This window comes from Lissotriton vulgaris, chromosome 10 (genome assembly GCF_964263255.1).
Source record: "Lissotriton vulgaris chromosome 10, aLisVul1.2, whole genome shotgun sequence".
NCBI lineage: Eukaryota > Metazoa > Chordata > Amphibia > Caudata > Salamandridae > Lissotriton > Lissotriton vulgaris.
In genome coordinates this window covers 64,212,706-64,239,389 of record NC_141698.1, presented here as the reverse complement: position 1 = coordinate 64,239,389, position 26,684 = coordinate 64,212,706, and the positions used below count along the sequence as shown (strand labels likewise).

At 41.1% G+C, this 26,684-nt stretch overlaps 1 protein-coding gene across 1 annotated transcript in view; it reads right to left on the bottom strand.

Annotated features, from left to right (window-relative positions):
- The window catches only part of LOC147684635 (hexosaminidase D-like), a 242,608-nt gene that overhangs the window by 110,031 nt on the left and 105,893 nt on the right, over positions 1-26,684 (bottom strand). The window contains exons 6-7 of the mRNA XM_086940480.1: positions 8,004-8,168; positions 6,855-7,038 (exon numbers count right to left, since the gene is read on the bottom strand). Of these exons, the coding sequence (XP_086796606.1) occupies positions 6,855-7,038; positions 8,004-8,168 (349 nt within the window). The remainder of the gene's footprint in view (positions 1-6,854; positions 7,039-8,003; positions 8,169-26,684) is intronic.

Here is a 26,684-nt window from a genome sequence, read left to right as displayed (position 1 = left end):
TCCTACTGTGTCCCGCACATTGGCATCAACTGGAGAAACAGCCATCTTCAACCACTTCAATTGCACATTGCCCTGTCAAGCTCTGCATCTATGCTAGAACCATAGTTAAACTCAAACAATTAGTGTTTCACAAAGATATTCTAGAATGACAACCCTTAGCTTTCCTCACCTCCTTTTCGAGAACATGATTTCCCACTCTCATCAAGAACCATCCACCTTTACAAAATGCCTCCACAAACTTACCAAATAACCCCATTTTCTTTAGGAGTCTATTAAAAGACGGTTGCCCATTCCATCCAACGTGCAAGGGGCCTCCTACCTTGAACCACCTCATTACTCTCCTACACACTCTTCTAATTCCCCTCAGTCACCCCATTCAAAGATCCCGCCACACTATCCAGAACAGCTGTCACATCATTGTTATGATCCTCTAGTTGTTCTCCTCATCACCCCCAACCCTCAATGGTAATCTGGATATGCAGTTTGTTTAAAAAAAAAAATCAAACACGGACACCACTCAATTCTGGCAGTGAACAGTCTTCTCACAGATGCAAGGGGTCAAGATATAACTATTCCTCATGTTTTGGAAATGGTCCACTACCCACGTCTGTGCTCTGTTGCTGACAACATATGTGAGACAAAACTCTTATTATACCTCCTAATCTAAGGAACTGATAAGTAGTGCCCCAGAATGTAAGCATCCACATCTAAAGATATTTCACCCCTTATTCCTTAATCTTAATATAGGGCAGATTCCTATGCATTTCCTCACTCTGAAAAGTGTGAAGAAATGTTCCTTGTAACATGCTTTACCTTTTACGCTGTCTATCATTCTATGTAAGAGTTCCATCTTATTTACAAAATGCACTATTATCTCACAGCAGGGGAAACATCCTTTACGACGCAACTTTTACAACGCAGTGCCTTTACAACGTGGTATTTACAACGAATACCATTACAACGCATTGCGCTGGGGGGCGCTCTAGGATAGGGAATAAGTTTAATTTACTATCCAACACCTTCCCTAGTGTCCACGGGGACTGGAGTTGGAATAGTAAATTAAACTATTCACTATCCAGCACCCCAAAGCGATATGCGTTGTAAAGGTTTTCGTTGTAAATACCGCGTTGTAAAGGCATGCGTGGTAAAAGTATGCGTTGTAACGTCATACATCCCACAGCAGTATACACATATACAACAGAAAGATAATACTTTCTATCTATTTTCGCTGCTTCTCTTATTTAGGAAATAATTCAATATCCACCAGCTTGGATAGTGTAGCTCTCTCTACCTGGATGCAGTGCCTGTAAATTTATAATTGCCACCATTAAGTTGTTGAGAATTTTACATATACTTTCATCAAATAATGCTTGAAAGTAATACCATCCTCTGGGACATTAAGCCTTAGATACCATGCTAAATGTTTGGTTAGCACAATTGTCAAGTCAAGTCAAGTCATAACATTTATATAGCGCACTACATACCCAGAGGGTTTCAAGGCGCTTAGGAAGGGGAGGTGGATTATTTGTCAAATATCCACGTTTTAAGCTGCTTTCTGAACGCTAGGTGATTCTGGGTGAGGCGAAGGTAAGCGGGGAGAGAGTTCCATGTTTTGGCAGCCAGGTATGAGAAGGATCTGCCTCCCATGGTGGTCTTGTTGATGCGAGGTACAGTGGCGAAGGCTTGGCTGGAAGAGCGAAGTTGGCGGGAGGGGGTGTAGAAGGATAGTCGAGAGTTGAGGCAATCTGGTCCGATGTCGTAGAGGGATTTGTGTGCGTGGGTAAGCAGTCGGAAAGTGATCCTCTTATTGACGGGTAGCCAGTGGAGGTCTTTAAGGTGACCAGAGATGTGTTCGTTGCGTGGGATGTCTAATATGAGCCTGGCTGAGGCGTTTTGGATTCGTTGTAGTTTCTTCTGGAGTTTAGCGGTGGTACCTGCGTAGAGGGTGTTTCCGTAGTCCAGTCGGCTCGTGACTAGAGCGTGGGTGACTGTTTTCCTTGTTTCGGAAGGGATCCAGCGAAATGTTTTTCTGAGCATGCGAAGAATGTTAAAGCAGGAAGAGGATACGGCGCTGACTTGTCTGTTCATTGAGAGTGAAGAATCCAGGATGACGCCAAGGTTCCGTGCGTGGTCTGTCGGGCTGGGTGCATTTCCGAGGGCTTCCGGCCACCAGGAGTCGTCCCATGCAGAGGGGGATTTACCTAAGATGAGGACTTCTGTTTTGTCTGAGTTCAGTTTCAGACGGCTTTGTTTCATCCATTCGGCGACTTCTTTCATTCCTTCGTGTAGGTTAGTTTTAGCGGTGCTGGGGTCCTTGGTGAGAGATAGGATCAGTTGAGTGTCATCCGCGTAAGAGATGATGTTGAGGTTGTGTTGGCGGGCGATGGCCGCGAGGGGGCTCATGTATACGTTGAAGAGGGTGGGACTGAGTGAGGATCCTTGAGGTACGCCACAAATGATTTCAGAGGCCTCGGACTTGAATGGTGGGAGGCGGACTCTCTGGGTTCTTCCGGTGAGGAACGAGGTGATCCATTCCAGTGCCTTTCCTTGGATTCCGATGTTTCTGAGGCGTTGTAAAAGGGTGCTGTGGCAGACTGTGTCGAAGGCTGCAGAGAGGTCGAGGAGGATGAGGGCGACTGTGTCTCCATTGTCCAGTAGAGTTCGAATGTCGTCTGTTGCTGCGATGAGGGCGGTCTCAGTGCTGTGTTTGGCTCGGAAGCCAGATTGTGAGGGGTCGAGTGAATTGTTGGCTTCGAGGAAGGCGGCGAGCTGGTTGTTGACAGCTTTCTCGATGACTTTGGCCGGGAATGGAAGAAGCGAGATGGGGCGGTAGTTTTTGAGTTCGGTGGGGTCTGCTGTTGGTTTTTTCAGAAGGGCGGTGAGTTCAGCGTGTTTCCAATCTTCTGGGAAGGTAGCGGAGTTGAAGGAGCAGTTGATGACGTCTCGGAGGTGCGGAGCTATGACGGAGTCTGCTTTGTTGAAGATGTGGTGGGGGCATGGGTCTGTGGGGGATCCAGAGTGGATGGAATTCATCAGGCGGATGGTGTCCTCAGTGGAGATTGGGTTCCAGGCGTTAAGGGTGTTAACGGGGGGAAGGTGGTCAGCTGATGGTAGGGTGGGTTGGCTTCCGGGTTGGTTGTCAAAACTGTTGTGGATGTCAGCAATCTTGTTGTGGAAAAAAGAGGCTAGGGAATCGCAGAGGGTTTGAGAGGGGGTGATGTCGTTGGAGTTGGCCGAGGGGTTGGAAAATTCCTTGACGATGTTGAAAAGTTCCTTGCTGTTGTGGGCGTTGTTGTCAAGTCGATCTTTGAATGCTGTTTTCTTGGCTTTTCGGATCAGTTGGTGGTGAGTACGGATGGCGCTTTTGAAGGCGTCCTTGTTGCTGGTGGATGGGTCTTTTTTCCAGGTCTTTTCAAGGGAGCGGCACAGTTTCTTGGATTTCTTGAGGTCGTCGTTGAACCATGAGGCCTTCTTGATGCCAAGTTTGTGTTGACGTTTTTTCAGTGGTGCTAAGGTGTCGGCGGTGTTGGATAACCAAAGGGTGAGGTTGGAGGCGGCTTCGTTGGCGTTAGAAGAGAGGGCTGGGGAGGTTTGAAGGAGTGATGTGGAGATCTGCTCTGTGGTGATTTTGTTCCAGTTTCTTTGTAGAGTTGGTTGGAGGTGGATGATGGGTTTCGGCTTGTTGTAGGTGAAGTGAACGCAGCTGTGGTCAGTCCAGAGGAGATCCGTAGTGTGGCTGAAGGAGACATGGTTGCTGGAGGTGAAGATGGGGTCGAGAGTGTGACCTGCGATGTGGGTGGGGGAAGTGACCAGTTGTTTAAGTCCGAGGTTGTCGAGGTTGTCTAAGAGGGTGGCGGTGTTGCGGTCGCTGATCTTTTCAAGATGAAAGTTGAGGTCTCCCAGAAGGATGTAGTCTTTGGAGGGGAGCGCGTGTGGGGTGATGAAGTCCGTGATGTCTTCACTGAATTTTGCGCATGGTCCTGGTGGTCTGTAGAGGAGGGTGCCTCTGAGTGTGGTCTTGGGGTCGATGTGGATCTGGAAGTGAAGGTGTTCGGAGTTGGCGAGGTTGGCGAGGTTGTCGGACTTTAACTTGAAACCCTTTACTTGTAGGTTTTCACACACCTTCCATAATACCTACATATGTGATTTTTATCTTCTGTAAACACTGGGAGAGCATCTTCAAAACATATCAGCATCCCTTCATGTCATTAACAAGACAAACATCCCTCTCTGAAAATAAATAGCCTAGCCGGGCCAATGAGTACTCAAAATGTAATTATACATTAAGGGGTTAGACTCGTGCTGTAAATCAAGTTAGAAGTGCCACAAGCAGGTCCAGGAAAGAAAACTACGACACGCCTTCTCAGGGCTCCCCTAATTGCATCACTGTTAAAAGGATGAGATTCTACCGGACTATTAGCAGGCAGTCTTCTTAGATTAACATAGAGGCACATAAGCTTACAGTTCCAAAGCTTGACGAAACAGTAAATAATACTTTGACACCTCCTCTCTTTCATTGATCGCTTCCTCAATCCTTAACAGGCTCAGGATTAGATTTCAAATAGATTTTGTGTGAGCTAATATGCATGTATCCTTAATGACCTTTGAAAACTAGTGAACAATTGCTTGCTAACTTCCCCAACAGCTATTGATAAAACCTGTTCCTTAATGCAGGTATACAATTCTACATGCAGCTTATATTTCCCTCACAAGTACAGAAAAGTCAAACCCTTTCTTGCATTATACACTTTAATTATGCCTCCGCTTCCCTTCAGTTGTCTACCTTACATATGAAGACACAATAACTTCGATTCTGTCCTTCAAAGGATCACATACACATATCAGTTTTACTCAATACGCCCATTATACTGCACAGCTGCGTAAAGAAAAGCTTTTGTTTAACAATGGTGAAAGGCAAACCGTGATTAGCAAAATCCTTTATTTTCCTCTCCATATCGCCACACAAAGACAGTCCATAGATCAACTGTTGTAATTCAGCGTGACCCACTGGTTCATCTTCCTGGACTTGTAAAATCACTTGTTGGTCATCACACAACTATTTTGCCAATTTTTCCAATTGATCAAACTCTGAATTTGGTTGTTAAAGGTACTTTCCCATTCAGTTACATGCCCTAATTCCACCCCCAATGCTATCATCATCACATGTCCTATGATGTTAAGTACCAGAATCATAAGCAATACTTCATAAACCTAATGCATATCCCATACCGCATCACATTGATATTCCTAACCCTAGCCATAACACCAAGGCTGATCCAGACCTTCTCTGTCACCCACACCACACCTATAACCTAACCCTTACCTTAGCTCTAACCCAATGCTAACTCCGACCTTAGCTCTAACATTCGCCATAAGCCCTAATGTAACTAGTGACTTTAACCTTATCCTAAAGCTAACTGTAACCCTAATACTAATACTTTTTCAGTCTTTACCCACCTGAAATGTTCCCTAATAAAACATGTTAGTTAAATATATTTTATTTTTTAAGCTTGTTTTTTGCACGCATATTGCTTTCCAACTTGGCCTTTCAACCTATAAATACTGACCGTATGGAATTTCTTGCTATTTCATTCACATTTTGGACTTTATATCCTTTTTTTTCAACTCTGGTCACACTTATAATCTTGGCCTGCTTCACAGATTGAGCTATAGAATTCTCAGTGTTACACACATCCACCAAACTGGCATCCGCCATTACACATCATCTCTGCTGTATTTTCCTGCTATGGCATGGGCAGTATATTGGTCCCACAACATTTCATCTATAAACTGTCCAAACCTACGTGTAGCAGCTAATGTTCGCCTGCAGCTAAAATTCATAGACATTTCCCATATCACTCTGCATAAAATCGAAACTTTTCCCAAACTTATTTTTGGTTTAAAAAAGTCTAACATCACTAGTGCATTCTCACATTCGCCACAATACACCACATTTGGAGACATTATCACAAGTAATTCATGTCTAAACCCATTACAGCAATGTAGCACTACTCTATGCTACTGAGTAACACAAAACACCCACCAAACACATTATACATGACATCACACAAAGGAGACAGACTGCAAAGGGAAAAGATGGCTACGCTTACAATAGTATGAAATAAACTATTGTTCAACAAGGTGCAGAACATCGCCCATTGTGTCACCTACATATTGATGCTAGTATCGGGTACACCTCTACCTCTAGGCCTCATCCACTACACTTCTGTGCAATAAATTACAAAAGCATCACAAATATCAGCCACACACAAGGAAAACCTACTACAATACACAATTGACAAACAAGTACCAGATTATCACGTTCTGTCAATTTCATCAAGTGACTCAGACATCTTTATTGCAGCTTCACAAACCAGACACTCATGCTTCTGTGGTATCTTCCCAAAAGAGTCTCCATATTTAGTTGTCTACATACAGTTCTGGTAGGATTTAAACACATAGATATTAGCACAAAGAACAAAAAAAACACAGTGAAGAACAGCCTTTGGATCTGCCATTGGATGGAATACAGAGAAGGCAAAATGGTGCAGGCCATGAGAGTGGAAGAAGGCACAAACCAGGTGGTGATTTCATAGGGGCGATGGTGCCACCATGAAGCAGCAAGGATCATTTGGTATAGTGGACAAATAAACAAAGAGGGATGAGGAGATAAAGAAATTAAGGAGGCATTTCCCCAACACGTAGAAGGAGATTCTTTTCAGAATCTAGCACAATCTCACAATCAGGAATGTTGGAAACTGCCATACATGTCTGTGCGCGGAGAAAACTAACAAAGGGATATGAGACGGATTCAGAAGTCTTTGAGTTGGCTGGCCAGAGGCACTCATACTTACTCTTAATGGAATCCTCGCTAATCCATCTCAGCATGTCGTCCCACATCAGGAGCTGGATCCCTTTGTACCTAGAAGTCAGGAAGCTCACTACCTTCTGAATATGGTTGAGGTACATCTTTCCCAGGTCTCCATTGTTGCTATTCATCCATGACTTGGAGTCGTGGCCTTCGCCAAGAGAAAAGACCTGTGTGGGATGAGAGGAAGAATGAGAAAGAAAAGGGGGTCTGATGTGATGTGTTGATAAGTGTAAACCTATTCAAGTGCAGATGGCATTCAGAGAAGCCTTTGGAACAGTGTACTTGCAGGTGAGATAACTTTACAAGTGAGACTCAGGGAGCATTTATTTTTTTAACCGACCTCGGTATCTTTCACAACACGGTCTGGAAGACCAAAGCGGTATTCCCCACTGCTGTTGTGACCGCCACCCAGAGTATCAGAAATTTCGAGAGGAATAATGTGGTAATCTGTCGCTGGGCTGAACTGATCTTAGGGAATATAGCATTATAGCAGAAATTGGAATTATCCACCAGATTGTTTGGCATTTTCCCATTTTCAGGCCCTTTCCTAACCAGAAATGTCGCAATTTAGAAATGGTGAAATTCCCAGGAGGAAGTATCAAGAATGTGCTACTCCAGCATGTCATGTAATTTCAGAAATGGCAGAATGCTTCTGAATTGGAAATAAGACTGCTCTTCGAGTGGCTAAAGGTGGACTTATATGTAATTGTCTTGTTACAGAAAAGCAGAAACTGCGATGGCAGATTGTAATTTTGCTAGTTCTCTTTTATGAAATGTACAGTGCTTCAATTGTTTTGTCATATTCTCATTCTGGCTATCATTGTCCTTGTTTTTGTTATTAAATCCAGTAAGTATATAACTATATGATAGATTCTGAAATAGGATGAATAAACCAGGGTGTCAGTCTGAAACTGAATGCTGTGAGAAAAAACATATTTATTGAATAAAAAGGGAGGGACCTGCAGATCACTACATTTCAAGCCCAGATACATTTAGATGTGAACGAAGGTTTGTATTATGCCTATCAGACATAGGTTTTTAAAGACCGTACTACCACGCAATATGACATCATTGAAAGCCCATGATTGACAAATTAAGAGACAGCAGTGTCCATGTGCTCTTTATCTTTTACCTCATCAGCGCCAATGTGAACCCAGGTTTTCTTTGGGTGCTTGTCCAGAACCTGCTGCAAAATCAAGGTCACCAAGGGCAGCGTTTCAACAGCATGGGGGTTCAAGCTGTTGGGGTACTTCTCGACCTCCCTCAAGTGCTTGTACTTGCCATGCTTCAGGACAAACTGGCAAAGAAAAGAAAAGGGGAATGTTAGAAGGGTGGAGAGAGATGGAGAAAAGTGCCTGGCTTGTGAGTACAAGAACTCACCCTCCTACTGAAGAAGTAAACTCTGGCCACTAATGCTTTACTCAAAGACCAGAGCAGCACCTCTCAAGATCTGAAGCAAGAACCCAACCATTATATAAATTCTGCTTTGCCCACAAGGAAAGGCACAGAGTTGCCTGGTCCATCATACTAAGTAGATGCCCACCTATTGCCTGAGCAAAAACCCCAAGGTCGGATTCATAGAATCGCTTACCATTGCTCCTGCCAAAATAGAAGCAATTAATGGGACGGTCACTACAATCCCATGATTCACCCTCAGGAACTCTTTGTCCCTACTCAATTCTCTAGAAGCAGACTAAAGAAAGTTCAGATAAAACATGTAGACTAACTTCTATCTATCTAACTCGGACTTAAAATCAAGCTAATCTCACTGAAAAGCTTTCTCTGCCAAAGCCCCTTCCTCTTCCAGTCATTTGGTGCAATTTTTGAGCTGCACTAACAAGTTATAAAGGCAATAAAATAAATAAAGAAGACAAGCTCCACCTGTGAATCTTAGGCTTGCCATAATTTAATTAGGATGAAGTTTTGGGCTTTGTGGTGTGCATAATAAATCAACAAGCATTGGCCTCGCTAACAGGCCAGGCATTTAAATTAAGCCTCCTCTTTGATCATTGATGGGTTTCAACACTCAATAAGTTCCCATACACGTACTCTTCCATACGCTTACTCTTGCACTCCTGATTTTGTAAGCGGGGACGTGGATGCTGCGGCCAAATTGTGGCATGGTAAGATATTGGTGATTAACTCACCTGTCTCGTGGCATGATCTGCTGAATTTTATGGACAGATGCAGCCCGTTTATTAGTTTCTCCCCCGTGTGGTATATTCATACCATGTTCGTTGATAATTTATTTTCATCAATATATAATTTTTGGACACTATTCGAACGCCTGAAAGTAATAAAGCGTCGGAATGCTTTTAGAAATAGAATTTTGGACTCTCTAATGACCTTTCCAGTCCTGATGATGACCGCATAATAATAAAGCGGTCGAAACGCCATCTACGCATATGTGGCCAGCAATTCAATGAAGGACACATTTTTTTGGTTCAAGTTGTTCCCTCTGTATGACGCACGTTTTTTAGTTTGCCACTTGTCTGGTTTGTGATACACATTGTCTTTTTGCACCAGCACATTGTATTGAGCGTCAGTGTCGTAGCTGTTTTTAGTGTGTATTAATTGTAATAAATGTGCATATTTTTCGATAATTATTTTTGTATATGGTCCCTCTTTTTCCTTTTCTATTTTTTAATTAATGGGCTGTTTGTTTATAATGTGTATTTGTTTGTAAATACTGTACTTTTTTTGTAAATTGCTTTGTGTACCACTGTTTAGATTATGTACTCTTGCACTCCTGCATCCTTCTGACCACTAACCAACTCATTCTTACATTTAATCACTTATACAAATCTAAAACACCCAAAAATGTTCAACAACATATGCAAGATAAATTAAAATAATAAAAATAAAACATACAGCCACCTTTACACATTGGGCATTTGCTTGCGATAACAAATAAAATTAAACATAGCAGCAGGTTTTCGACTTGCAATGGTGCTGTACGCAGTGTATCGTCGTTTTAAGTTCCAGCACAGGTGACACGTTTAAAACCAATGTGTTAGTCATCTTGTAACAATAAAATAATAATACTCTATAGCCAATGCCATTCTTAGATGGGCACCTCGTTTAGAGGGGTGGGCCATGCTGGACGTGGCACACTGTAGATGAAATGAGCGACAATCAAGAGCCAATTGGCACTGTCTTGGGAACAGTGTATGCTTCAAAAATAAAAACAAAAAAGAGAAAGACGGAAAGAAAAATCCCACTAGAAAAATGGATAAGTCAGTAGCATTGACAATGAATTAAATTAAAATAGAAAAGCAGGTCAGATTAAACAAAAAATGGATTACTATGGCCCTTCATGGGAAAAACCCACAGTGAAAGAATAAACCAAGAAGACCAATAGAGGAAAAACATCCCTAAATCTGTGCTCGTGGAATGTAAATGGGGTACGTAAAAAAAAAAAAAATGCTCACCTAAACTCAATGTCAAACAACTATCAGATTATTTTCTTACGGGAAACTTGGTCTATAAATCCAGTAATACTTGAAGGTTACAAAGAATATTTTGAGGCAGCAATTAAGCAAAACAAATATGGACACCCAAGTGGGGGCCTGGCAACGTTTATCGCCATAAATTTGAAAAGTGGAGCATGAATAAGTTATTACGAACATCAATCATTTCTTAACAGTATAATTACGGTACATGGAAAACAATAAATCAAAATCAATATTATTAATACATTTATATATACACCCCACAGCAAGCACAAGGAGTAATATGAGCACTATTCACATTAATTTCCTATTACATCAAATGATTGAGGATCCATTAATTGAATACATCATATCAGGAGACTTTAACCTAAATCTGCTTGTGCTCTATTTAAGAGATTACCTAAACCAGCAACATGATTATTTATGGGCAATTCCTCAGCAAACAATACCTGCAGTAACTAATACAATTCAAAGCAAGTTAGGCATAAGCTTCATTAAAGATGTAGAAGCAATGGAATTAAGAATTCTAAATGGAAGGCTACCACACGACTCACCTCCAGCATGAACATATTCAAAAAGCCATAAATCAAGAATCGATTATACAATAGCATCTTTGAATATCTTTAACAAGATAACTTCCTTTAATATGGAGAAAGTGTCTGACAGCGATCATAGTCAGCAAATACTTTCTATAATTCTATATTGTATAAAACATATGCAACGGTACCCGGGTAGGTGGGAACAGTTAATTATAGGAGATTAATCTGGAAAGAGAACACCAAAGAAGCTACTAACAAACTGGCTCAAAAATTGATTAAAGAATGCTTTCAATAGGAATATTTATCTGAAACGGAACAATGGGTACATTTCATACAGAAACTAGTTAAAACTTATGTGTCTAAACAACATTATAAGAAATACACAAAGACTCAAATTGGAACAAGGAACAAAATCAGTCTAACCAATACAACGCGGATCATGAGAAGAACATGCAACAGCCTTCAGAGACAATAAAAAAAATGCCCAAATGATATGGATTTACGTTCTTACTTAGAGAGTAATAATTATAATCTGCAGAAGTTAATCTGGGATGAAAGAAATCGAGCAAAGCATGATCTCTGGGCTAAAGTACTGTACGCAAGTAAACAATCGAACTCAAGGGTTTTTTGGAAAACGATAAATGGAAACAGCTGTATCATCCAAATTAAATGAAAAAGATTAGATTAGGTTCTTGACAACAAACCTAAACACCAGCTGGAAAACCAACCAACTGGAAGACAGTGTGAATGTGACTGATACGCTAAAACAAGATCGGGAGCATGAAATTGAGATAACAACAAATCAAGTATGCAAACTAATTCGGAAACAAAAAGATGGTGCTCCTGGGCCCAATGGCATTCCATTTGCACTTTACAAAGAAAACCCGCATATATGGGCAGAATGTCTCACAAAAGTACTTAAGGAAACTGTCAAGACATCAACAGTGAAATCCCTTGGGAGAACGCGATCTGCTAACCAAGATTAGGATCAGTAATGAATATAGGCACCCGAAAGCTGTGATATCTTATATATTATCTATATAGGATGTTATATTTTTCTATTTTATGTATAATGGCATCTACTAAATCTTAGATGCCTTTGGAAACATATACAGTTACATCTTTGATTGTAACTAGTGTGCGGTATATACATGAATATTCCTCTATATACTTTTGCAAAAATAACAATATATTCATAAACTAATGAACATTCTTTCTTTAATTTTCATTAACAAATGAATCGATATCATTAGATGGTCGACTCTTTAAAAATGCTCCTTCATTAAGCCTAACGATAGGATATAACAGTGCTTCTGTTTATGTTTAGTAACCAAAGAGAAATAGCAGGACTTTTTAATAATAAAAGGTTTGTCATAATATAAGCCATAAAATAAGACATACAATCCGTTTGTTTATCTTTGGATTCTCAATCTAGAATCCAGTCAGTTCGTAAAGAACGATATTGAGTATGTTGCAAATAGGATAGATTAGTCTGTTCTTTAGTTTCAGTCACTATCTCCTGACCTCGGTCACACCGTAGGTACTAGGGAATAGTCCGTTTTTTATGTTTAGTTATTTTTGTCGATATCAGTCACATCACTGATGACGATAACACCCAGGCAACTGATACGGATAATCTCATTCAAATCTGTTTGTTTATTTTTGGATTCTCAATTTAGAATCCAGTCAGTTCGTAAAGAACGATATTGAGTACGCTGCAAATAGGATAGATTAGTCTGTTCTTCAGTTTCAGTCATTATCCCCTGACCTCGGTCACATCGTAGATACTAGGGAATAGTCAGTTTTTTATTTTTAGTTATCTTTGCCGATACCAGTCGCATCACTGATGACGTTAACACTCAGGCAGCTGAGACGGATAATCTCATTCAAATACTTCCATATAAACGCGACTTTTCTAACGTTTGTCGACATCCTGTTTGACGATTGCAGCCGCCAGAACCACGCTTCTCGCCGTCGGACCGATAGAGTTCCTTTAAACAATGTTAGGAGATAAGAGCTATACTCCGTCTTTAGACTTTTTTATTCAACTACACTGCTTAACTGAGATTTAGTATCCAGTTGATCCCTATAGTTAGCAACAACTAATATTACTTATCTTTCTCTATATCTTTGTTAGGAAACTAAAAAGAAAGAACTTCCCCACATCAGGAGGAATCGTCTTAGACCTAAGGGTATATTTACACCCACGCAGGTAGATCAATACTTTGATCTTCTAGAATCGTTTTTGCTTTTTGCCCCCTGGTTCACACAAGAACTCAGGACACATAGAAGCAAGTGTAAGAAACTTGAACGTCTCTGGAGACAGAGCTATGACCCAGCAGCCAAGGCACTCTACAAACAAGGCCTTAAAGAGTTTCGTAAACTCAAACAATACTCTATGAGCTCGTACTTCTCTGACACCATTGCCAAAGCTAAGAATTCCACCAGGACACTCTTCAATATAGTCAAAGACTTCACACAGCCCAATTGGACTAGAAGAGCGGAGGTTTTTTATCAGTAAAAGGGTGCACTGCCTGTTTATACGCATATAGTTTCAGAAAAACAAGAGTAGGCAGGTGCTGTACGGCGAGTGGACAAACCCAAACCACTCCTATGAGTAAGAACACTACTCCTAATAAGTAAACGGTTTGCCGCAGCACTCAATAATGTAAAGACGTTTTGTACAATGACAATATACAAGCATATTCCAGAGCACCAATTGACAGAAGTAAACAAGTTCCACAAGATGAGTCTTTTAATGAAGATTACAGCCAGCCGACACGTGTTTCATCGCCTTCGCGATTCATCAGGGCTGAAAACAAACAAATAAGTGGCATATAGCATATTCTTTGGACAAATAAATTACTATACCAGACCATGCTGTCTGGGTATTGTATACATACAGTAAATGCTTCCTCCAGCAGTGAACATACCGTGATTTGTTCAGGCTTATTTTTCTAGTGCTACCACAACACATCCGTGTCGAATGAGGTGTCTATAGTCGATATTAAATACAGACGTGAGTGTACGTGATAGTGGTTGTGAAGGGTTTGTGTGGGCGGAGATAGTACCTCACTGTATGTGGTCACTGATCCCAATGACACATCGTGATAAAAGAACCTGAGGTGCAGCGAGAGTGCCCTGACCGTGTGCGGCTCTTACATACTTCATGCTAAACTTGTGCTAAAGTGCAAAACTGTGTCATTGAGAAGACATACCTAGACGGCCGTGTCAACATCCGAAGGTCTGTATCCATGTTCAAAGAAAGATAAAACGGAAAGATCTCATCACTAACTGTACTCGAGTGATGTCTGGGCAAGATATCGCCATAGTGAGACTCATTTACAATTATGCACGTAGACTCACCGCTTAGCTGGTGATAATTCCAACCCAGCCGGGCCTTCTCTAGTAGCACTAGTGTCAGTGCGTCCAGAAGCGGTGAAAGTCCTGGTATCTGTGACATAATCAAGGTAAAATATGTCACTATAGCTATGCAGTGTTGCCCTCATCTATTGTTAGCTCTAAGCAGAAACTGCCTAAGCCAGAAATGTCACCGACATTCTATTACTCGAGTCCTGTTATTATACAAAAAAGTGCGCTGGAATTTCCTGTTTACTATGTTCATTGTTGTCAACAATTCTGTATCATACGTAGAATATTGTATATAACTCCATACACGGTAAATCACTTAAACTTACAATTGTTTAAACAGCATGTGCGTTTTAAGACGGGCTCGGAAATCACTCGGTGTCTTTCACCAGACTTTCGAAACTTCTATGGTCAGAAGTATGCTGTTAAAAGAAAGGATTGCTTGCATCAGTAACTATTATGTTTCTTTACCATTTTGTGATGGTACCTGTCAGAGCGTAATCGCTATCTTACCCATATCAAATTAGTAGCAGGAAAACCTGGTGCGGTTCCGAATATAGTAAGTATCGAGGCTATTGATAGTAGACAAAAGCGGGATTAGGGGGACTTACTCGTAATTAATGAATAAACAAGTTATATATCCATATTTATATTTGTGGGCGCATAATCCCCGCTTACCCGTGTGCGGCGTTTTCATGAAGCGACAAGCTAGTGCAGCTTTTCCCGGGCCCGGTTCCGTGTATGGACACGTGACCGCATATCCGCCCATATAACAGCGCGTCACGAGCGCAAGGCGTTCCCTCCCGCGTGAGTACAATTGGGAGGAAAACGGGTCGGCCATCTTAACACGATAGTATAGATTCCATCTCTACACGATATATCGGGTTTATCTGTCGTTAATGCGTTTAATTCATGGAGATGAATATTATAATTGGAGATAAGAATTGTGTGAATTCAATGTAAGATTACTGTTAATAAGTGAAACAGTCAATCTTCATAATGACGTTCGTAATATTTTACTTAATGATACAGAGTTGAGTGTTTGTCGTTATTTCACGGAATTCCATATTTTATCTAGCTTAATTCATGCTCCCCAGTGCAAAGTGACATTCCGAATTTGATATCGTGTGCCTTGGTGCAATATGCACCGTGATTTAAAATATATAAAATCGCTTTATCTTCTATTGTGAGAAAGGCCCAATCATACTGTGACAGCCTATCACAATACAATGAGTATATTATCTAGATCCATGTTTAAGTATTTACATCAGTCTCTGTCGGCGCGGGAGAAACATCCCAGCATTAAGAAAGATATTGAATCAACATTTTCCCATATTTCCACATATACAGATCTACAATATTAGTGATTCCCTTGAACATCTCAAATGAGTACAACATATCAATCTCTGTATTCAGTCACCCAAGAAGTATTGCATCTCATGGTCATAATTCAATCCCAATTTTACCGATTTCAAACGCATAATCCAGGTCGCTTCTGTGCGTCTTAGTCTTAATTCGCGATTACCACCTCTTATTGCCAGAGGTACCGTTTCTATGCCAAAAAATTGGACATTTTTATTCTTCTGACTCTGTTGGCAAGAGGCCACATGTAAAGCCACCGGATATTTGGGGTCACAGTTAACAATAGCCCTCATATGTTCCAACATTCTTTCTTTTAAAGATCTGATCGTGCTCCCCACATATCTTTTGCCACATTCACATTCAATGACATAAATCACAAATTTAGTTGCGCAGTTGATATTGCTTTTGATGTTATAACATACTCCATCAGGGCCCATAAAACTGGTTATTCCGTGTTTTGCCCATTTACACATACTGCAGAATCCGCATTTGTGGAAACCCAGACCACGTTGTGTCAACCAATCTGCACTCCTAGTGTCTCGGGGTACAGTGGGACTCAACTTGTTCCGTAATGTGTTCCCTCTTCTAAAGGAGATTTGTGGTCGTTCTGTGATACAGTTACTTAGTGCTTTCTCAGATTTCAATACACTCCAGTGTTTAGTGAGACTTTTTCTTAAGTCAGAATGGAGTGAGTTGAAGTCCGTGACCATTCTTATATAGTCTTTACCATCAGTATTTAGTTTCTGTTTAGTGATTAGAGTGTCTACTCTCTTCACTTTCTTGATCCTCTGTTCAGCTTTCACAATGGAGTTTTTTACATAGCCCCTGGCCTGAAATCTTTCTTTCATGTTGGTAACGCATCTCCCGAACTCAACATCCTCACTACAGTTTCTTCTTGCCCGAACAAATTCACCAAATGGTATGGCGTTAATCTGGTGTGGGGGGTGAGAACTGGAGGCATGCCCAATGCCCTCGTTGCCCCTATTCCCTTGTCGCAAACATTATGCGACAGTCTCTCAAATTTCTTTGAAGAGAAAATTATCAACATTGCTACCACCATCCAACAAAATGACAAGGTCATCACCAAAAGTCCCGACATTAATCACGATCATAATCTGGCCTCCACAGCATTCCAACCTCTCTCTAAGGAACAAGCTACGAAATTATTTCTGGACTGCAAGTCGGGCTCTCCTCTAGACCCTGCTCCAGCCTCAATCCTGAATGACATTGCTCCTTTAATTATCGATTCCCTTCTCGAAATCTGGAATTCCTCCCTTTCCACCAGTGTGGTCCCTGCTGCCTGCAAACATGCGCTCCTTATCCCTATTCAAAAGAAAGTAGGTATGGATCCTCTTTGTCTGAGTAACTACCGTCCGATTTCACTTTTGCCTAAACCCGCCAAAGTACTAGAGAAAGCAGTCCAGCTCCAACTTTCAGACTATCTGGAATCTAACTCCCTGTTTCATGACACCCAGTCAGGCTTCAGACCGGACTTTAGCACGGAGTCTGCACTACTCGAAGTCTCTGAGTCAATTAGAGAATGCACGGACAGGGGAGAGGAGGCCATGTTGGTACTCCTCGACCTGTCCGCTGCATTCGACACCATCTCACACGACACATTAATGACTCGCCTGCAAGAGACAGGGATTGGTGGCCCTCCCCTCCTGTGGATAAAATCTTTTTTAAATAACAGAACCCAACAAGTGATGCTAGGATCGTTTCTCTCTGACAAAAAACCACTGACCTGGGGAGTCCCACAGGGCTCTGCCCTGAGCCCTCTCCTCTTCAATGTGTACCTTAAACCTCTAGCAAAAATTGTGGAATCATGTGGAGTCAAGGTGACTTTCTACGCCGACGACACACAACTGGTGTTCTCCTTTAAAGACCATGATGAAAAATCATTTGACAACTTCCGCAACTGCATGGTAAAGATCGCCTCATGGATGGCCGAGAACAATTTAAAACTCAACACTGATAAGACGGAAGTCTTATTCTTTAATCAAAAATCTCCTCTACCCCCCAATATCTGGTGGCCAGTCGAACTAAACCCTCCCCCTGTGCTGGTCCCAGCGGCCCGAAACCTAGGATTCCAATTCGATACTGCTCTCTCCTGCAAAACCCAAATCAGTAAAGTAACCTCTGCCTGCTTTGGAAAGCTACGCATGTTAAAAAAAATCATTCCCTACCTACCACTTGACTCCCGGAAAACAGTAGTCCATGCCCTGATAACCTCCCACCTGGACTACGCAAATAGCCTGTATTTGGGGGCACCCGCCTATCTCATCAACCAGTTACAGAGAGTCCAGAACGCAGCGGCCAGATTAATCAACAACATCCCTTTTCGACACTCCATCTCCCCCCACCTTATCAAACTCCACTGGCTCCCAATAAAAATGCGTATACAATTCAAAGCCCTGACCCTGGCCTTCAGAGCCCTCAATGACCGTGGCCCTGCATACCTCCGACGCAGACTGAGACTCTCTCACTCACAGCGTAACCTCAGATCCAACAACCTACGTCTAATCACAACCCCCCGTTTCCGCCTCTCACGCACGGGTGGAAGGGCCTTCGCCGTTGTCACCTCTAAACTCTGGAATCAGTTACCCACAGAGTTAAGATTCACCTCCTCGGAACCCCTTTTCCGAAAAAAATTAAAGACCTGGTTCTTCTCCCAGATCTAATAACTCTCGTTCCTCCCCCATTCCTTCCTCTGAGATAAGGTCTTCAGCGCCGGGACACCTACGTCGGAGGTAGCTGTGCGCTCTATAAAACCCTAAATAAATAAATAAATAAATAGGGTACTTGATTGCCATACGAGTAATGTATTCGATCTTTACAATTTATTACTTTTTGTTCTTTTTCAGGGACTTATCAGTTTTTTATCCTGCAAAGTATTAGTCACCTGGTCACATTAACGGCGAGAAGCTTAAGTCGTTTCATCTGTCATACCAGGTACAGGTTACTAGAATAATCTGTACAAAATGAAGGAAATTTAATCATCTAAGGGAATAGTAATACGGTTATTCATTCCGTCTCCCTTTCTCGGTTCTCTTAGACCCGGCTCCTTTGAATCAAAAACCACAGATTATATGTAACCGGACATACAAATCGGACACCGAGTTATGGTAATTACCTGTTTAGATTCTCTTTATCCCTTAACAGTTATCCATTAATTTGTACAAAGCAACCTATTGCTATAGAAATAAAGATTGATTCCCCGCTCGACACCCTTAGAATGTAAACGGAAATTAATTTAGGGGGACAAATGAGGACATTAAGATATGTCTTATATGTGAATTGGTTAATACGAATAAAGACTGCCCATCATAAATTAGAAATTTCTAATTATTACTTGTTTTCCACAGCTCTAAGACCTGTTAAGCTGTCAATCCTTTGGATTTTTCTTGTTAATTAGAAGAAACGTGTGAAGAAAGAAATCAATTGAGTCATTTTGGCTCCTGTTTTAAATATATCGGTTCTGTATGTAAGTATACAGGTGAAAGATTTACTTTGTTCTAAACCCTATATAGTAACTGAGAGATCCCTCATAGTACTCCCTTGTCCATTGTTTATCCTCACTGTTTAGAACTAGATAAACAAAGATAGAGATAATGTTCTAATAGAAAGAATACCTTATAACTGGTTCAGTATAGGAAGTGTCCCGTTGATTTCATCTACAAACTAATTAATGCTTACATAAATTTATCAATCCATTACCTTCTTTTCTCTTCCCACTCTCTCATCTCTTGTCTCTGTTCGGAGATATATAGGAAATTGAAATAAAATGTTGATTGTTGAAATTAGTTTTGTAAATAAAAGGTTAAATGAAGCTACCTGTTGATAAATGTGCCTTTTTTAGACAACGTTAATGCTTTTTATATAAAAAAATTGTGTGTAATGATTTTTATCTCTGTATGTTTTTTACAATATTATCTATAGAAAACACGTGGCTCCTCCAGAAGAAGGCGCTGGTCGCCGAAACGCGCGTCGAGAATTATTATGCCACTTCCTATTTATGAATTATTTCAGTAATGAGTCAATAATTGTGTGTTATATTGATTTAAAAACTCTTTTTATGTATAGTGATTATTTGATCTGTTATGATTTTTTTATGTATATGAAATTCATGCTCTTTTTAATATATATGTCAATAAATACTAGAATCTGATTTCACCGGTAGCTCTCTTTCCTTTAATATCTTTGTGTTCATTATTGAATTTTAATCATGATTGCCTAGGTTGTTGTTTGCCGATCAATCATCAATAATTCCTGAAACATGGAGGGGCTCATTAATATCACCAATATATATAAGTTCTACAATCAATCTGTATGGGCAAAGGAGAAACAGATAATACCACCAAATCAAACAGGGTTTATGCAAGGATTAGGCACCACAACAAATATATTAGTACTATCAGTATTAATGGATAAATGCATAGCAAAGAAACAACTACTGTATTTGTGTTTCGTTGACTTTAAATCAGCTATCGATTGTGTACATAGACAACTACTGTGGCAAAAGTTGAAGGATCAAGGTATTCCATTGTCCATCTTAACATCAATCCAACTCCTCTATTCAAACACCTGGGTCAGAGTTCGAATGGGAGATGGCTTGTGTTTATCAAAGGAAATTCCAACCTCCACGGGCTTAAAGCAAAGGTGTGTATTGGCACCTTTGCTTTTTAACCTGTTCTTATCAGACCTAACACAAGAGTTGGATGAAGTGAATGCCTATCCTCCAAAATTAGCTACCACTCAGATATCAAATCTGCTATATGCAGACAACGTTATCCTATTAAGTCAAACAAAGCTTGGGCTACAACGCCTAATAAATAGGATATCAAGGTACTCATAAGAAAATGGAATGGTTATAAACGAAACCAAGACAAAAATTATGGAGGTTAACAAAAATCTAAGGTTGACAAATCACAATAAGAACAAGTAAGAACATACAAATACCTGGGAGTACTATTTGATGATAAAGGATCTTTACATCTAGATATAGTTGATATGCAACAGAGAGCAAATAACCTGTAACTGCATTTAGAATCTTGCAGAAGTCATTGGGGGGGCTGAGTTAATTACAATTTTTAAAAGTAATATCGTCAAAACTGTTGCCAACATGAACATATGGTAGCAAAGCACTGTGTGGGAAAAGATTCTGTAATCATCAATAATGCTGTGACAAAACATTTTAAATCTCTTTTTCAACTTCCACACAACGCATCACCTGCACAGATAAGATTGGAATTTGAGTTAACCAACCAGCTAATTGCACGAAAAGGCCAATTTATAAGAGTGTGGAAAAGAATAAAAATGCATAATGTAAATCAAATGTCCAAATTGTTATGGCAGGAAATGAATGCAAAGAAGAAATCACAGTCCTGGAAGTACTTACATGCTACATTAGACAAATACTCAGCAAATTCTATCTGGGATATGCCAATAACTAAAGACTTGTTTAAAAATCGATTAATAAAATAACAAAACATCTATCATTACTTCTGGATAAAGACTCTTGCAAAAAGAAAGCATGCATGGTCATTAACGAATGGATATACAAAGGTGAAAGCCCAATTATATCTTGAAACTCCATGTTCTCTGAAGAATAAACATATTTTTATAAAGGTTCGTTTTGCTGCTTTTTTTGGCTTATGCCATGTAATGACTTAGCTTTGAACAGTGGAACTGCGCTGTATCGCTTATGCAAATTGGAGGAAGATAATATTATTCATTTGCTGTGTGTATGCCCGAAACTTAAAACTGAAAGAAAATCTACACTTAAGCGGTGTTTTAACTTACGAGGAATACGGACTTGTAGACAGGCACTGATAAGATATCTGTATTCAGACAATATAATACTAAACTCAGCTTTTGTAAAGTTTTTATTGATATTAAGAACAGAGTTAGACCTGTAAACTCAATTTGAGAAGTTATATAGGATGTATATAAAATGTAATCTGTATTATGAAATCGGAATTATTAAGTATAACATTTTTGATAATCTAATAATTGGTTTATCTATTTAGGTTTTTATTAGTTTTTAGAACTGGATTTTTTATAACAGTAATGATTGGTACAATATTGTAAGATTTTAAATAATCAAACAATATTATAATTAAATTGGACCTTTAAAAGGAGAAAATAGAAATCAAAAGGGTAGGCCCACCAGCTCTGTCACTGAAGCTCTCTTATTTTAAGGAGAATGTACAGTCACTCATAGGGCAAGAGAGCCAATGGCTGATGTTGAACCACCCTTTAAGCTTTGCTGTATGCTCTCATGGGATGGAAGCAGAGGGTAAATCATACTCATGCAGACCAATGACAGAAGAGGGCTGGTCTAAAGCCCCTAGAATTATGGATAGATATTTATGTCAACTAAGCCTGTCAGACCTTCCAAAGAGATTCTTGCACGATTTATTTTAGTGCACATCTCCTACTTTAGGTTATGGCAAAAGGGTAATCAGTACCACAATCCTTGCCTACAAAGGTAATCAATAACATTTCATGTAAAAGGATACAGCTGCAGGTTTTAGCACACTTCAATAACAATCCAGACAATTGGTTTACCACATGCCCCATAACATTTCATAATCAACTGATCTGAATTAACTTTTCCCAATGAACCAAGGAGCCTATAGTCTTTATCATTGGCTTGCAACCCAAACCAAATAACTACTGCAGCAACCACTAGGTATACAGTAATAAAATATGCACAAATATATGTATGTATATGTATGTTTACGCAGTTGTCAAAACAATATACAATCCATCCTAAGAGGGCCTAATAACGATTCTAACAGTAACAAGCTTCAATTTCCGCAGTTTGTTTGAGTGGGTCACCAACACCAAACACCGTGTCCACTACTATCATTTGTGAGATTCCAAATAACTAAATACTTGCCTAGAGGCTTAAACCAGTGTAACAACAATCCACACTCAAGGCTTCACGTTCTATTGCTTTTAGCGCATGCTTTTCACAATTAGTAAGTCAGGCCTGCTATCTTTCTCATAACTTTCTATAATAAACAGACCAAACATATAGAATCGAAAATACCTCTTCCCAAACAACTGATAAAGCCTATCGCATTTATGAGCGGCCTGTAACCAGTAACCATTGTTTTGATATAATAACTAATTCAGATGTACTGAAGTGTGCACAAACTGGCAACCCTCATGCATACGGTTATAAAATTACAAATTTGGAAAACATTACAGTTGCCAAATAAATATACAACCCATCTCAAAAGGGTGCAACAAGGATTATTACAGTGAACATGTTCTACCCACAGGGTTTGCAGAGAGGGTGACCAACACCAAAACCCTTACCTAATCCAGTAATCAGTGAGATTTCATGTAACAAAAAAATACCCTTCTATACCATGTATCACAGTGTGATAATCCACTGTTAAAGGCCTGTAACACAGTGGGATAACAAGCCCCTCTCAAAGGCCTGTAACACAGTGTGATAACAATACACCATTAAAGGCTTGTAACACAGTGGGATAACAAGCCCCTCTCAAAGGCCTGTAACACAGTGTGATAACAATACACCATTAAAGGCCTGTAACACAGTGGGATAAAAATACACAATTAAATGCCTGTAACGCAGTGTGATAACAATACTCCATTAAAGGCCTGTAACGCAGTGAGATAACAATACTCAGTTAAAGGCCTGTACACAGTTGGATAAGAATCCACCATCAAAGGCCTATTGTACCCAACAAGTTTTTTCACAACATCAGTTACATATGCATCAGGATGGCGTACCCATTATTTTTGCATTGTTCAGTAACACCCTAATACAAAAGATTCAGTCAAACCCAGTATACTGGCTTACATAAAAAACTGGACAACATGAAATTGGTGCTGTTTGCTGACTGTAATTTCTTTTATTATGGGACAGATCCTGAGATCTTCCTACCCAATCTGCTAAAATAATTACCTTTTAGGCATCCTCAGGTTTTCAAATTAACCATTGGAAACTAAGAAGCACAGGAGTGTTGAGTCTGCAGAATAACAATACGAATATGCTGGAGAGATAAGGGCTAAATTGCACCCCTCTAGGCATAGATTATGGGGGTGAGAAACATTCCCACCATGGATGAGGTATACGATTGTAATACTCACCAACTATTGAACAAATTATAAAAAGACCTATACCAATGGAAGTAGCCAGAGATTTCATAGATGGGAAGGATATATTCTAGGAATCATTATTTTTTTGCTAATTATTGCATGTGATGCGAGCTCACAAACAATCAGGATTTTCTAAGCGCGACTAATCACCTGATAGGGTATTCAGGCGCTTGCAGTTATTTGCAGACGGACACCTCATTCCGGTCGAGGGTCTGACGGAGGGGAGCGGACTCCCAGTCGGACAATTTCTCCTACATAGACAAATCATCTTGGACTGTAAACAGACCTGGGATCTGACCAGGGGGACACCCACGACACACCCAACACTCTGCACAATACTGACCATGGGCACAGGGCGCCACCTTATCACATATATCTATAGAGCTATTAGAGAACTTACAGCCACGCCATTCACCCAACTTAGGCTAATGTGAGAGGAGTAATTTGGGCACACATTGAACGACAAAGAATGGCAGACCGCATTAGAACACCACAAGCAAGTGTCACATAGCCAGTGCTTTAAAAACATTAAAATCAATATACCACATCTGGCATATCTGACACGAGCAAAGCTTCAACACTGTTACACTATGACACAATTTCAATATCCATGTTGCCGCCTCGCTAACGTCACATTCCAGCACATGTTCTGGATCTGCCCCCTACTGAAAATACACAACATACTACAAGAAATCACAGGTCTCGCGGGTCTCAATACATGGACGGCCAGCACATTGGGAATCTCCAGGCGTAGGAAAGAGATAGAGCGATAAAAAAAAAAAAAGGTTTGCATCGCTGACCCTCCTTCTAGCAAAACAATGCATTGCAGTGCACTGTTGCGCACCTACAGGGCCTCCATTAGAGGCCTGGGCGGAGCTGTAATTAAATGGGTCGCAGCGGAAGAAGACGCAATTAGGCTTGAAGAGGCACGCACTGCCTCCACATCTCCAAGGAGAGGGCAACACTCCTTCAAAATAAAAAAATAAAAAAACAACCCTATCACTCAGGAACTCCGCTATAAATGATGGAACCCTCGAACTTTGCCCTCTCAATCATAAACATGCACAGGCATATCTCCACCTGCTCCTCCCCGTAAGCCTTTCCCACACAGACACAGCACTGATCCCCCGTGAAATGGTACATCTTCTCAACACCACTATGATAACCCTGTGTAAAATGCAGTAAGGCCCACAAAAGGAAGACACACAGACACTGGCCCAACACCCATCTCCCAACCACACTTTCCTAGTTCAACCCCCAGTTGGGTAATCGTACCCACATCCCGCACCCACAGAAGACGTGCCCAACGATCAAGCCTTAGGACCAGAGGCAGCAAATGCAGACCAAATACATCTCCATCACGACTACACAATAGACCACCCAACCAAACACAAAGAAACCCCAAGATGGTCACATTCCAGAGATGTAATGTAATTCACTGTCATTCGTAAACGATACTACAGTTGAATATAATGTGCGAAATGGAAAACTTAATAAAAAGGTTTAAAAAAACAAAAAATCCAGGCGTTTGCATGCCCGAACGCTTATTCCAACAGCCAGGTCTTGAGGGCCATTTGGAATTCCAGAAGTAAAGTGATGGTCCAGAGGTGCATCAAGAGGCTTTTCCAGGTCTTTGCTGCGATGTGGGAGAAGAAGAGTCCTCCATCTCTGCTTCGGTAGATGCGGGGGGTATGGGCAAGTGAAAGGGAGGCGGAGCATTGTCTTGGTGAAAGTCTTGGCTGGTGAAAGTTCAGACAGTGGCTAATGTAGGCGGGTCCTTGGTTGTTTAGAGCCTTGTGTGCGTGTTTCAGAAGCTTGGATTGGCATATTTTCTCTACGGGAAGCCAGTGGAGTTTCCTGAGGTGGGGTGTGATGTGGGTTTGTCAGGAAAGGCAGAGGATGAGTCTGGCTGCGGCGTTCTGTATGGTCTGAAATCTCTGTAGAGGGGGTCAGTGGCAGCTCCTCTGCTAAGGCGGAGGATCGTCGCCCCACTGCCAGGAGCAGCAAAGAAAGGAAAAAATAAAATGATAATAGCTGAATGTTATTATCATTTTATTTTTTCCTTCTGCTGCAGCAGTGCATGGGGGACGGGGCGGAGTTGCAGGGGAGAAGTGGTAGAACACTCCTGTGCGAAATGACTGTTTGGTCAGCCCTCTCGGGCCACCAAAAACAGTCATGAGCACTTCCTTGTTCTCCATGCAGGCTGCATTCCAGCCTGCATGGAGAATATGCCCACACCTCCAGCCCCTGGCTGAGCGCCGTGTCAGGGCGCTCAGATCAATCACAACGCTGCATTGCAGCGTTGTGATTGGCTTAGGGGTGGGAGCCTGGTTGCCTGCTTCCTGTTCCGACCTGGAGACGAACACTGGCGATTAAGAGAGAAGACGCGGGACCTGGCAGCAGCAAGGTAAGTTTTATTTAAAAAAATGTTTAAAGCAGCCCGCGCCCCTAACCTTTGCCCCCCACACCCATGAGCTGTGCCGGCCACCCCTGGAAAGTGTGCAGCGATTCCTACATAGAGGGCATTGCCATAGTCCAGTTAGCTGGTGGTGAGGGCTTGTGTCACGGTGTGTCTCGTGTGTAGGGGTAGCCACTTGAAGATCTTACGTAGTATTGGCAGAGTGAGGAAGCAGGAGGAGGAGACGGTGTTGATCTATGATTTCATGGTGAGCTTGTTGTCAATGATGATTCCGAGGTTTCTGGTGTGGTTGGTTGTAGTGGGTGCGGGTCCTAGGTCTCATGGCCACCAGGAATCGTACCATGTGTTGCCAAAATCAGTATTTACTTCTTGTCTGTGTTCAGCTGCAGGCAGTTGTTCTTCATCCAGTCGGCGACATTTGTTATGCATCTGTGGAAGTTGGTTCTGGTGGTGGTGGGGTCGTCGGTGAGTGAGAGGATGGATTGGGTGTCGTCTGCGTAGGAATTTATTTTGAGACAGTGGGATCGGATGAT